The sequence below is a fragment of the Sinocyclocheilus grahami genome, unplaced genomic scaffold (genome assembly GCF_001515645.1).
Source record: "Sinocyclocheilus grahami isolate Dianchi unplaced genomic scaffold, SAMN03320097.WGS_v1.1 scaffold1597.1, whole genome shotgun sequence".
Lineage (NCBI taxonomy): Eukaryota > Metazoa > Chordata > Actinopteri > Cypriniformes > Cyprinidae > Sinocyclocheilus > Sinocyclocheilus grahami.
In genome coordinates this window covers 399,511-412,097 of record NW_015506776.1, presented here as the reverse complement: position 1 = coordinate 412,097, position 12,587 = coordinate 399,511, and the positions used below count along the sequence as shown (strand labels likewise).

The 12,587-nt window shown below is 37.8% G+C and overlaps 1 protein-coding gene across 1 annotated transcript in view; it reads left to right on the top strand.

Annotated features, from left to right (window-relative positions):
* Nucleotides 1–11,411, top strand: part of LOC107571463 (regulating synaptic membrane exocytosis protein 3-like) — a 78,802-nt gene extending 67,391 nt beyond the window's left edge. Inside the window, exons 3-7 of the mRNA XM_016257789.1 lie at nucleotides 4,632–4,773; nucleotides 5,468–5,580; nucleotides 6,070–6,171; nucleotides 6,278–6,417; nucleotides 9,924–11,411. Coding sequence (XP_016113275.1) covers nucleotides 4,632–4,773; nucleotides 5,468–5,580; nucleotides 6,070–6,171; nucleotides 6,278–6,417; nucleotides 9,924–10,136 — 710 coding nt within the window. The 3' untranslated portion in view covers nucleotides 10,137–11,411. The remainder of the gene's footprint in view (nucleotides 1–4,631; nucleotides 4,774–5,467; nucleotides 5,581–6,069; nucleotides 6,172–6,277; nucleotides 6,418–9,923) is intronic.
* The last annotated feature ends 1,176 nt before the right edge of the window (nucleotides 11,412–12,587 follow it).

Below are 12,587 nucleotides of genomic sequence, written 5' to 3'. Positions count from 1 at the left end.
ATACAAATGAACCCTTTATGAGGGATATTTTCCATTGTTTGATGACAGAATTTTCATTTCGTGTGAACTATCCCTTTAAATGCTAAGAACAGTACTGTAGTATGCTCATTGTCTTTTTGGCTCTTATCTGATCCTGGAGGTAATTATGAAGTCATCATCGCTCTCTGTTGCTCTACACCTTACATTACCTCTGAGATGTCATCTTTGGCACAGAATGGAGCGCCATGTTTTTCTCTTTATCTCTTTCTTAATGTCAGCTGATCTGCAGCCTGTTTCTCGCTCTCTCTCGTCCACTCTCTCACTTTATATGGTGAGGTCAGCAGCTTGGCCATCATTGCCAGGCTCTAACAGATTGCACTCGTCTTGAGCATCTTCCAGGTTTGTGAGCCGCTTGCCATCATTCTACAAACTCATGGACATCCGAAAGAATTAGAGGCACGGTTGACAGAAAAACACCCCGGAGTCTCACATGGGCAAACCTTTGACTTATGGTACGGTACAACAGAGCTGAAGGCACACCTTAAAGGGATAGTTCACCCAAAAATAAAAATTACTAATAATTAATTAAATAAAATGTACTCACCCTCAAGCCATCCTAGGCGTTTATGACTTCCTTCTTTCAGATGAATCCAATCGGAGTTATATTAAAAATCGTCTTTGATCTTGCGCAACGCCGACCTCATACGTCATCCGCCCGGAGCTGCTTCCGTGTACAACAGTGAGCGCAAGCTACATTAAAGTGATTATTACGTTTTGAAAATGTATATTTTTCTTATAAAAATGCATCGATTTGCTACAGGAGGCCTTTGTTCACCCCTCGGAGCCATGTGAGGCAATTTTTATTATGAATGGATGCGCTTTATTTCACTTCTTTTGGACTGATGCACTGTAACACCCGCTGACTGCCATTAAACAGCTTGGAAGATCAAAGACAATTTTTAATATAACTCCGATTGGATTCATCTGAAAGAAGGAAGTCATATATGCCTAGGATGCCTTGAGGGTGAGTAATTTATGGCCTAATTTTCATTTTTGGGTGAACTAACCCTTTAAGAAAAATGTGTTTTTCACTGCTCCCATAGCGTGTACAACAGTGAGCGCAAGCTACATTAAAGTGATTATTACGTTTTGAAAATGTATATTTTTCTTATAAAAATGCATCGATTTGCTACAGGAGGCCTTTGTTCACCCCTCGGAGCCATGTGAGGCAATTTTTATTATGAATGGATGCGCTTTATTTCACTTCTTTTGGACTGATGCACTGTAACACCCGCTGACTGCCATTAAACAGCTTGGAAGATCAAAGACAATTTTTAATATAACTCCGATTGGATTCATCTGAAAGAAGGAAGTCATATATGCCTAGGATGCCTTGAGGGTGAGTAATTTATGGCCTAATTTTCATTTTTGGGTGAACTAACCCTTTAAGAAAAATGTGTTTTTCACTGCTCCCATAGTGTATTATTGCAAAAGCAAAATGTTTTTATTGAACATTGATGGAGCAACACATTTTGTGGGAAAATAAATCATAAAAATTGGTTTGTTTTGTTTAAAAATCTTACAAATGCATGAGGTGGTGAGGGGGGCCTTTTACTCAGGATAAAAGTCAAGTAAAGTCACCTTTTTTTATATAGCACTTTATACAATACAGATTTCAAAGTAGCGCCACAGTAATAAAAAGGAAAATAACAGAGTCAATGATGCCGAAAATTTCAGATATGAGACGATGTTACATTCTGCTGTAAAGCAGCTCTACAAAAGCAATAGTGTTGTTATTCAGCAAAGTTCACTAGCATGAGGCAAAAGGAACCTAGTACTGATACAAATACTGTACTTTAATGTTTTGCATGTATCTAAGTTTATAATTGTTCAAAACAATCACTTCAGCAAAATGTTTACTATTTTCTGTTTATTTTGATAAATTAAGAAACATATTTTAGTTCAGTAAATGTACCTTGTCATTCAAATATGTTCATTTTAAAAATACAGAGAAAAAAATATTTAAAAAAAAAGTAACGATTCTGAAAGCTTTGAAGAAAATCCCATAATATGGCTTTACAGTAGTAACAATAAATATAATTTTTGCGACATAATTTATTTATTTGCTACATAAATCTACAAAAAAGCATAAATTATTAGCTCAAATTAGCGCAGAATCAACTTTGCATTGCTGCCCACAACTGTGTCAAGAATCAAGCGAATTTTCACATGCATAGTAAAACGTGGATGTTTAGGAAAAGCACTGTCGTATGTTTTTGTGCTATTTAGTGGTTTAGAAGATAATAAAATCAAATGTGCCTTTCACTGCGGTGCAGCTTTAGCCTCATTGTACCTTATATTCTGACCAAAAACTGCCATGAACTTGACATGTGAACTTGCTCCTAATTGCCTCAAACAAAACTTTGAATGGGAAGATGTGATGCTAAGAATCTAGAAAATAGCACTCATAATATCAAGCCAGTACTCTGTAAACGCAGTCTTGTTTCCCAGCAGGCTGATCAGAGCTTGCGATTTCCACAAGTGCTTTCGGGTTTTGTGTGCAGTATGCATCAGATGGTCAGTAGTGTCGCTTTTGGAGCTCAGCAGCATGGGGACCACCCTAGTGTGCACTTGATAATGGATGTAGCACTCTATAACTCCCGGGTGACTTTCTGGGAACATGGAATATGAGGGGTTTTAATTTAAAAGTTAAATTTAGCATTGTTTATTATCACCTACTGTGTTTTTGATAAGCCCTATTTCAAATTCAGCCATCATTTTCATGTGAAACCTCTTCTGATTTCTATATTTGGTGTTTGAGGACATGCTCTTCTGCTCTGTCTGGATTGATTGTTTGGAAGGAAAGTATGTCAGCAGCTGTAAACAGCTGGAAGTCACACAGAGTATGGGTACACATGAGTTTACATAAGTACCCAAGTAAATGACTGCTGGTATGAAATATGACCAGACTATATAAGCTCAGCTGTCTTTTTCATAAACACTTGAGCTGTTCATGCAGTGCGGTTTTACATGGCATTAAGTTTTAGGAGTTTATATCTGTGTCACTTTCCATGACATGTCAATGTTTGTGACTTTTTTTTAAGTATTAAAGGCTCAAAGGTCTTGACCTTCCTGGCTGTATTGTAGTCATATAATGTTATCATTTTGATATAATCGATTGAAATTATATTTAATTAATTGCATTAAAAACATGTTTATCTATTAACTCATTTAAATTAACAAGTGTGATTTTTTGTGTCCACCATTCTGCACGCAACCCTGTTACAGCATGATTTCCTTCATTGTTTAAAATTGACACTATTATTTAACATCATTTAGACCCTTTCTAGAGAATCAGACTAATATTTGCAAAAGTTCTCCTAATATTTACACATTTTAGTGTTGATTGCATTCATAAAACATAGCCATTCAACTATGTTACCATGTAACAATATTATGGTATAATAATATAGGATATCAAGATAATATAATTTGTATTCATAAATGTTTTCATTTATAATTTTAGGTAAAGTTTTAGTAATTATGTTTTGTAATTTTTATCCAATTTTCAAACATATGCCATTTTTATTTATTTTTACTTACGATTTAGTTTAGTTTTCTTTGTACATCTAATTTAGTTAAACTAAATGAAAATGAGAAATGTTTATATATATATATATATATATATATATGTGTATATATTTATTTATTTATTTTTTTTCTGTTAAAGTTTATTTTAAAGTTTTTTTAATGTAGTTTTTTTAGGAAAATAGTCAAACAAATAAATTAAATTAATAGCAATAATGTTGGTCCCAAAGTTGCTGGCCCCTTTTGAGTGACAGCTTGTTTTAGGCTAAACATGCAAACCTAATACTATCCAAACAATTTACCCATTATGTTTTTTTCCCTAATTATTATAATTTATATATATATATATAATTTGATATTTATTTATTATTATTATTAATGTTTATTGCTAATAAGTAACAAAATGACACAAAGTTTAATTTAGACATGTTGGTAAGAGGGTTGCAAAAATTGCAAACCCTTTAAACATTAATAAAAAAAAATAAACAATGTAATATTTAGTTGGACCTCCTGAGGTTGATGACCAGCATTGCTGACAACTAATTTTACTGACCATTTGTTGAAAAAGAAAAAAAATACTTTACCGAACACTTTATTAGGTATATCTTGCTAGTACCGGTTTGGACCCCATTTAGCCTTTAATACCTTAATGCCTTAATTTTTCGTGGCATAGATTCAACGAGGTGTTGGAAACACTTGTCAGAGATTTTGGTCCATGTTGACATGATAGCATCATTCAGTTGCTGCAGATTTGTCGGGTGCACATCCATGATGCAAATCTCCTGCTCCACCACATCCCAAAGGTGCTCTATTTGATTAAAATCTTGTGATATTTGAGTATAAAACTTCCGCTGATCATCTTGACCATGTCTACGTGCCTAAATACACTGAGTTGCTGCCATGTGATTAGCTGATTAGACATTTGCATTAACAAGTAGTTGAAAGGTTGTACCTTATATCATGGCCAGTGAGTGTATATATATTTTTAAGGACTTTCAAGCCCAGGAGTTTGTTGCTCTATTCATGGAAAATGACCAGTGTTGCATATGTGTATTTTTGTGTAGATGGTGGCACAAAGAAGCTACGCAGCACCATCCGGCGGAGCACAGAGACGGGTATCGCAGTGGAGATGAGGAACCGTGTCACACGGCAGGGCAGTAAGGACTCAACAGATGGCAGCACTAACAGCAACAGCTCTGATGGGACGTGAGTGTGAACACATTTAATTAATCACTGCATCCGAATGTGTTTATATCTGACCTAATCTCACAAAAACATGTCCACATTTCAAAATCAAATGAAAAAAAAAATAGAACATTTGGCATAAAATAAGCAGAACCCTATTTTTAGGACCACAGCTGTTTAGTTTTATTTAGATCATAAATTAAAGGCAGTACAATGGTATTTTACAATTTTAATAATATGATATGATAATATATTTATTTCACATTACAGCAGGAGGAAATGTGCTTAATTGCCATGAAAATAATGTCACAATTCAAATATGGTGCAATATGATTAGGACTGCAACAACTAATTGATAAAATCTGTAAATGATTAGTAATAATATTAAAATAAAAATACATTTTTATTTATAATTAAAATCATAATTTTTTTAAATAATTAACAAATATTGAATTTTTTTTCTTCTGGGTAATTGATTAATCAAATAAATAATCCACAGATTAATCAGTTATCAAAATAATAGCTACTTGCAACCATAAATATGGTCAAAACTTGACAGGTTTCATGAGATTCTCCCATCTGTGTATAACGTGAGGCACTGTCAAAGTATATGATTAAGTAGCATTGTATATTGCACTGGTTAGAAACAAACCTGCTTTGTATCGATGAGTTTGATTGATCACACATTTCACACATCTCACCGGGTGTATTTCAGGTTCATCTTCCCCACCACTCGCCTCGGCCCTGAGAGCCAGTTCAGTGACTTCCTGGACGGTCTTGGTCCTGCTCAGATAGTGGGGCGGCAGACATTAGCCACACCGCCAATGGGTAAGACACCTGCATACTGGCCAGTTTGCACTCAATACAACAATTGCCATCATGTTCATAAAAAAGGGCTATTTTGAAATTTTATTTTGATTTCATATAAAAATTTGTGTAATTTGTGTAATTATTACATTAAATACATTTATATATTTAAGTACATTTATTCATATATTTTAAATTTATTAAATTGCAACTTTATCATTGCAAATGTGTAATTACAAATCTATGATATATTTATATGCTGAGCATGGTATATAAACTGTAGAAATTATATGTTGCACGGTAAATGTCAACCTTTTCATGAGCTCAGGTTGACTGAGCTGGATATACTGATTTGTTAGACATAATACCTGTCTAATTCTCACTTTTATGATCAAATATCAAGGTAGAAACTCTCAAGAGTGGAGGTTATATTTTGTTCTTTGTCTCCACCTGCTGTTGATTGATTTCATTGCAAGCAGGTTTTATAAGCGCATTGTTTCCTCTGTGTAGGTGATGTTTACATCGGTGTGGTGGATAGAGGGGGTCAGTTAGAGGTCGAGATCACGCAGGCCCGAGGTCTGACCCCTAAACCAGGCTCAAAGAACATTCAAGGTAACCCACCGTTAAACTTGTTTGAGTTGTTTAATTTTATCTACATTACCTGTTAGGTAAGAGCACAGAACACTGTTTCATGATTGCATGTTTCCTTCTCTGTCAGCAACATATGTAAAGGTTTATGTCCTGGAAAATGGAATGTGTCTCGCTAAGAAGAAAACCAAAGTGGTGAAGAAAACCCTGGATCCAACCTTCCAGCAATCCCTGATGTTTGACGAGAGCCCGCAGGGGAAAGTGCTTCAGGTATTACAACTCCATTACTAACATCTATATATACAGCTGTCCCAAAAAGTATTTAAGGCCATAAAATATTTTAACAATCTTGCAAAGTCTTAAATTTGTTGATGGAAACACAGGAGTGTTAGATATTACTGTTACCTTTCAGTCGGTCACTTCGAAGTTGTGTCAAAGTTCCAACACTAGGGGTCGCACTTGGGAGCCCAGACACTTCTGACATCATTGAGAAAAGGCCAATGAAATTGGCGAGCAAAATTTGCATAGCTGGCCACACCCAGGTATAAATAGGCCAGCGTGGCATTTGCTCACTTGTTCTGTTCTTCGGAGCCGATGCAGCATCTCTTTTGGAGATGCAGCACTTCATTCCCCTCTCAATCTCCTCGTCGTTGGATCTATGGCATAAGCAGCGGTTTCTCCCTTGCTCAAACACAGATAAGTGTACTGAGAGTACCCCTGGGTGCTTCAGCAGCGATCTTTGAGAGCAAATTTCCTTCTGCAAAGAGCAATTTCTCTAAAAGAACTTCACGGGTGGATTTGTGTGTGTTTACAACATGCCTTTCCATTTGTGCCCTTCTGGTTGCAGTTTGTAGATTTCACCCTCTGACAGGCACAATCACTGTGCTCAGTGTTTGGGCTGTGCCCATGCTGAAGCAGCTTTTGTGGATGGTTTATGTCCTTCTTGTGAGGACATGGCTATTGCCACCTTGTGCTCGTGTCTGCCGTTCTTTTTTTTAAAGAAGACCGCAAATAACCTCAGATGCTACCTCTCATTCCTCCAACAGCACGTGTTCTCCAGTAGAGTTTCTTGGTGAGCTTGAGTTTCGGTCTCTCATTCGGAGCTGAGGATGAGTTGTCTATCGCAGCATATGGGTCTGACTGAGTGAAAGCGGATGACTCTACTGAACCGGCACTTCTGGGTGCTGTGTGTTAGTTTGAGCCTGACGCTGAGATGGCAGCCGTGCTTAGCCGGGCAACAGAGACCACCTGGCTTAAGTGGACTACTCCACCCTGTCCTGGGTTCTCTGTTGATTGATTCTTAGAGACCGAGCGCAAAACTGTGCCACACTCTGCCTCAGTTCCTTTCTTTCCGAGAAGTGCACGAGTAGCTGATGAAATCGTGGAAGGCATAACATATACACTGATACGGCGGTCCAGCAAAGGGATATACAGGTGTCCCTCGGATGGAGAGAGCGATTGCGGTGCATTTTGCATACGTCAATTCCCGTCCAGAGCACCTAAGTTACCTTGTCTCTTGGGGCGAGAGCTTATACTGCCTCTGGACAACCTGTGTCCACTCTACACGCCATGGCTGTCCTGCAGTAGTTTAGTAGTAGCACACCTTGAAGGAGGACTGTGCTCCAATAGCGCTGAGTTGTTTGGGGGTCCCAAGCACGGAATAGCGGTTCCTCTTGAATTATTCAGAAGCTCCTGCCGTATGGCGTCCTTGGCCATGTCATGCCACCAGAAGATGCTTATAAGACCGCTTCAGCACTGCATGTATGACCGAGTTCTGAGATGAGCATGGCACCTTAGCTCGCACCGTGTGGCTTTCACATGAGGTGATGTCCCATTCCAATCCTTGGAAGGACCTCTGTTTCTACAGGTCGGTGTGCCTCTAGTGTCCAAAAGCACCATTCTAATAATGGATGCATCCAGGATAGATTGAGGTGCTTCATGCAACAGCCGTGCAGCCTTAGGGACCTGTTCAGTTGCTGCCTGCACGAGCATTCGATTGCCCAAAAGTTGTCGGCAGTGCTTTTTTTCTTGGGGATGTCTCGACCGTTGATCCAGGACAAGCACGTGCTAGTACAGATGGACAGCACAGTGACGGCAGCTACCAGGGCAGTAGTCATTCCCATCGTATGCCACAGCTTGCCCGTTATCTCCTCCTGGAGCCAGCAGGAACTTCGGTTTCTGCAAACCATTCACATTCTGGGTGACCTCATTCACTCAGCAGAATCGCTCTTGCGACAGGTCTCTCTCTGGGATGAGTGGGGTCTCCATCCCCAGACGGTACAGCTGATTGGAGTGATTCAGTCAGACACAGACACATCTGTTGCCTCACAGGATTCTTCCTTTTGCCCATTGTGGTTCCCTGTCTGAGGCTTCCCTCGGCACGGATGCAGGGGCACACAGCTGGCCTGGGGGCTTACGCAAGTATGCATCTACCCCAGTGAGCCTCATTGCAAAGGCATGATTTGGCACCCATGTCCGGATCTCTGGAATCCCCATACTCGGTCCCTCAATGGGACAAGGAGGGATTAGAGGTCTTTCACCTACAGTGGTGAACACTATCACTCAGGCTAGAACCCACTGACGAGGTATTTATATGACCTGAAGTGGTGCATTTTCATGAGAAAAAGGCGTTCTATATGTACTATATGTAACTGAGACGTTTTACTGTTTACACAATTTATATTCTGTACAGCCTTTGTAGTGTAAAAGAGATTTTATTATAATTTATTATTATTTATATGCTAAACACCATTTTAAGTAATCTTAAAATATTGAATATGATCAAAAAAAAAAAGCCCAGATCTAATTATCGTTTGCACAGAATGTTGTGTAATTTATGTGGTGTTAAAACCTTTCTATTTAAAATTATTATTAATTTAATAATAATAATATTTCATAGTAATAAATTAAATACGTTATTATTTAAGATATATTATTTTTGTCTTTTGATTGTTTACTAAATTTATCTTAAATTATGTTTAGTATTTGCAATAAAATTCTTAAAATATTTTACATTTGGAATTTATTTTAAAAACGTACTACAGTTTACAAGTTTTGAATCGTTAATTTTTTTTTTTTTTTTTTTTTTTGAAAGAAGTCCCTTATGCTTACCAAGGGTGCATTTATTTGATTAAATATACAGTAAAAACAGTAATTTTGTGAAATATCAATACAATTTTCTGTTTGAATATATTTTAATATGTAATTTATTGCTGTGATCAAGGCTGAATTTTCAGCATCATTACTCCAGTCTTCAGTGTCACACGATCCTTCAGAAATCATTCTAATATGCTGAATTGCTGCTCAAGAAACATTTCTGATTACTAACATTATTAAAAACAGTTGTGCTGTTTCATATTTTTGTGACACGTTTTCAGGATTTTTTGATGAATAGAAGAACAGAGCAGCATTTATTTGAAATAGAAATATTTTGTAACATTATAAATGTATTTACTGTCATTTTTTGACGTATTAACTATTTAAAAACAAATCTTACTGACCCCAAACTTATAAACAGTAGTTTATTTACTATTTTCTAGAAGAACTGTTTTTTTATCATAAATTATAAAACAAAATACGTACTGTTCAAATTAAAACAAAAAGTACACTGCAACATTTTTAAATGTGTCTAAAACTTATGACACACAAAAATGTGTGAATATCATTGCATTACATAAGAAACTAATCAAACCAAGTGCAAATGCTATATTTGGGGGCGCTGAATATTAAACCTCGCCACATGCTGATCCTTCATTTGTAACCTTTAACCTGCCCAGGTGATCGTGTGGGGCGATTACGGCCGCATGGACAGCAAGTGTTTCATGGGAATGGCTCAGATCCTCCTGGATGATCTAGACCTGACATCGATGGTGGGCGGCTGGTACAAGCTCTTCCCCACCTCCTCTATGGCAGACCCCAGCATCGGCCCCCTGACGCGCCGACTCTCCCAGTCCTCGCTTGAGAGCGCCACCAGCCCCTCGTGCACCTAGACACGCCCACGCCCCATTCTAAATATGCCAGTCTTCTCTATCTCTATGTGTGTATGTTTGTTCAATATACCCCGCCACGACCCCAGACACATGAACACACACTCTGATAGATGCAGCCAACTCGCCCGGGGCTGGAACGCTCCTCTTTACCGATACAGATATTAAGAGTTGGATACAAATCAGGCGTGACACATATAACACACACACCCTCACAGATGGATATGGGTGTAACCAGCAACATGCGGTTGTAGGGTAGTCAAGAATCAGTCATGGCTAGTTACGTGCAGATCAATTGTCCACAGGCCAACCAGTAGGGGCATTTGATAAATCCGCAGAGAAATGTTCCTGACAATGTAGCATTCGTGTTGACGTCACGTCACACAGGAAGCAAAATGGGTTCTCCAAGACTAGTAGTTTCCAGACCCTTGAGGGTCAGTCATTTCTCTATGCCAAACCCAATCAAAGTTTTATTTTTTAAAAACCAAAGCAATTCTTATTATCTATAGTGTTATGTTATAGAGTATGGATATGTAGCAGAGTCAGTGACTTGAGATGCAAAAAACAAAGACATATTAGAAAAAAAAGGTGCGGTCACATTAGCGAAATTTAGTTGGCAAAGAAATCCATTTTCCATTGTGTATAGTGTAGCGATGTATGAAGTCACTTTCAAACCAAGCAACTTTTAGCACAGCGATTGCGCCTGACCAACTTGAAGACGAACAAAATCTGCTTCGGGACTTTTTCACCCTTGCGCAAAACTCCAAATCGCACGGATTCCTATAGAAATGACTGGAATTCACCTCCAAAATTTCGCAGAGCAACATTAAATGTGATCGCACCTCTAGATTACATACACAATTAAACGTTTAAAGGGCAGGGCTTTACTCCACATGTCAGGTTATTTATTAGAAATGCACACGATTCCTATCGCATAAAGTAGCGTATTTTTTTTCTTTTCAGAGAGCTGAATAAATAAATATATAGATCGATATTTGTGTTTATGTATTTATCGACTACATTCTGCACGTTAACTCGCAACCCTTGTTGAGCAAAATATGTAAAGTGCTATTTTAAGCTTGCCTTTAATATTACGTAGACTTATAGATGGTAGGTTATTTATTTTGCTAATGTTTCATTCTCACTTTTTGTCTGAGCAAAACAATCTGCACTGAGCTGCAGACGTAGTCCGAGTGACTTGAACCCGCCGAAGGAGAACCAACTGTCCTGTTAAACCAGCAACCTTCATACATAGCTGCATTGTGGGATACGCCGAACGGTGTCCGCTGGCAAGCAAGAGAACTTTTCTTGTAGCAAGTACCGAAGATTTCTGGGAAGTTAGAGCCACACAAGACTTTACCGCCTCAAGTAGTTTTGGGTTTCTTTCTACCAGCATTTGGAACTGTTAAAGGCCTTTCCCATTTCCTGTTACTCTCAGGAGGTCCCGCTGAACAAAACACACACACACAACAATATGAGGACTAGTGATGGGGTCGCTCTCTCAACAGGATCTTGAAGCCCAGAACAAATGCTATTCTGTAAACTCCTGGACACTTTTGTTTTTTTGTTTTGTCTTTGTACTTTGCCATTGTGACTACTTCTGTCCAATCAGCAGTCTTCTTTAGCTTCGTCTCTGAAGCTGAGTGGCTCTAGACGGTTTCTTCATTCAATCTTTGGTGTTATGGAGACTTGTGGATGGAAAGCAGCACTGTAGGTAAAAATCTAAGTATTCATCCCACTCCTGTCAGCCTCCTGGTTTTGTTTTCATAGCTCCTCTGTATATATCAGAGCGGAAGAAGGTACCTTACACATCACAATATCTCTGTACCAGTTCATCATTTTATTCATGTCAAATTAGTCACATCTTCTGTAGAGGTGATGGTAACACATAATATGATTCATATGTGACGGTATCAGTAAAAACCAGAACATTATTCATTTCTAAATTCCCATATGGATGCCAAATCATTAAAGACGTTCGTATAATTCAATCTGTTCAAACTTTCTTTGATGGAAGCTCACAATCTCTAAATATTGTTTGATTCTCTGGTTTGCATCATGGTGGTGTAGATAGATCTACTTTTAAAGGCAGATTATGAGACGATTAGCAAACATTTAATCTGATTTATCATTTTGAATCGCATCAACGTTTTAAGTATTTTAAAATTGTGTTTTTTACATGCTGTTTTTCTGCCAATCTGCCAATCTCACCGCTACTCTAATTAAGATGTACAGCACAAAATTTGACCATTTATCTGGATATTCATAAGAAAGTGTGCCTCACATTCCATACTTTCAAAATCTCTTTTTTTTTCTTTATTGTTTTTAATTATCCTAGGCCATTCCATCAATGCACTTTACATGCACACATTTCAATGCATTTGGTAAGATGTAGATATTATAAAACACTTAAATATCGCAATGAATGGTCATGTTTGCGTACAGAGATTTATC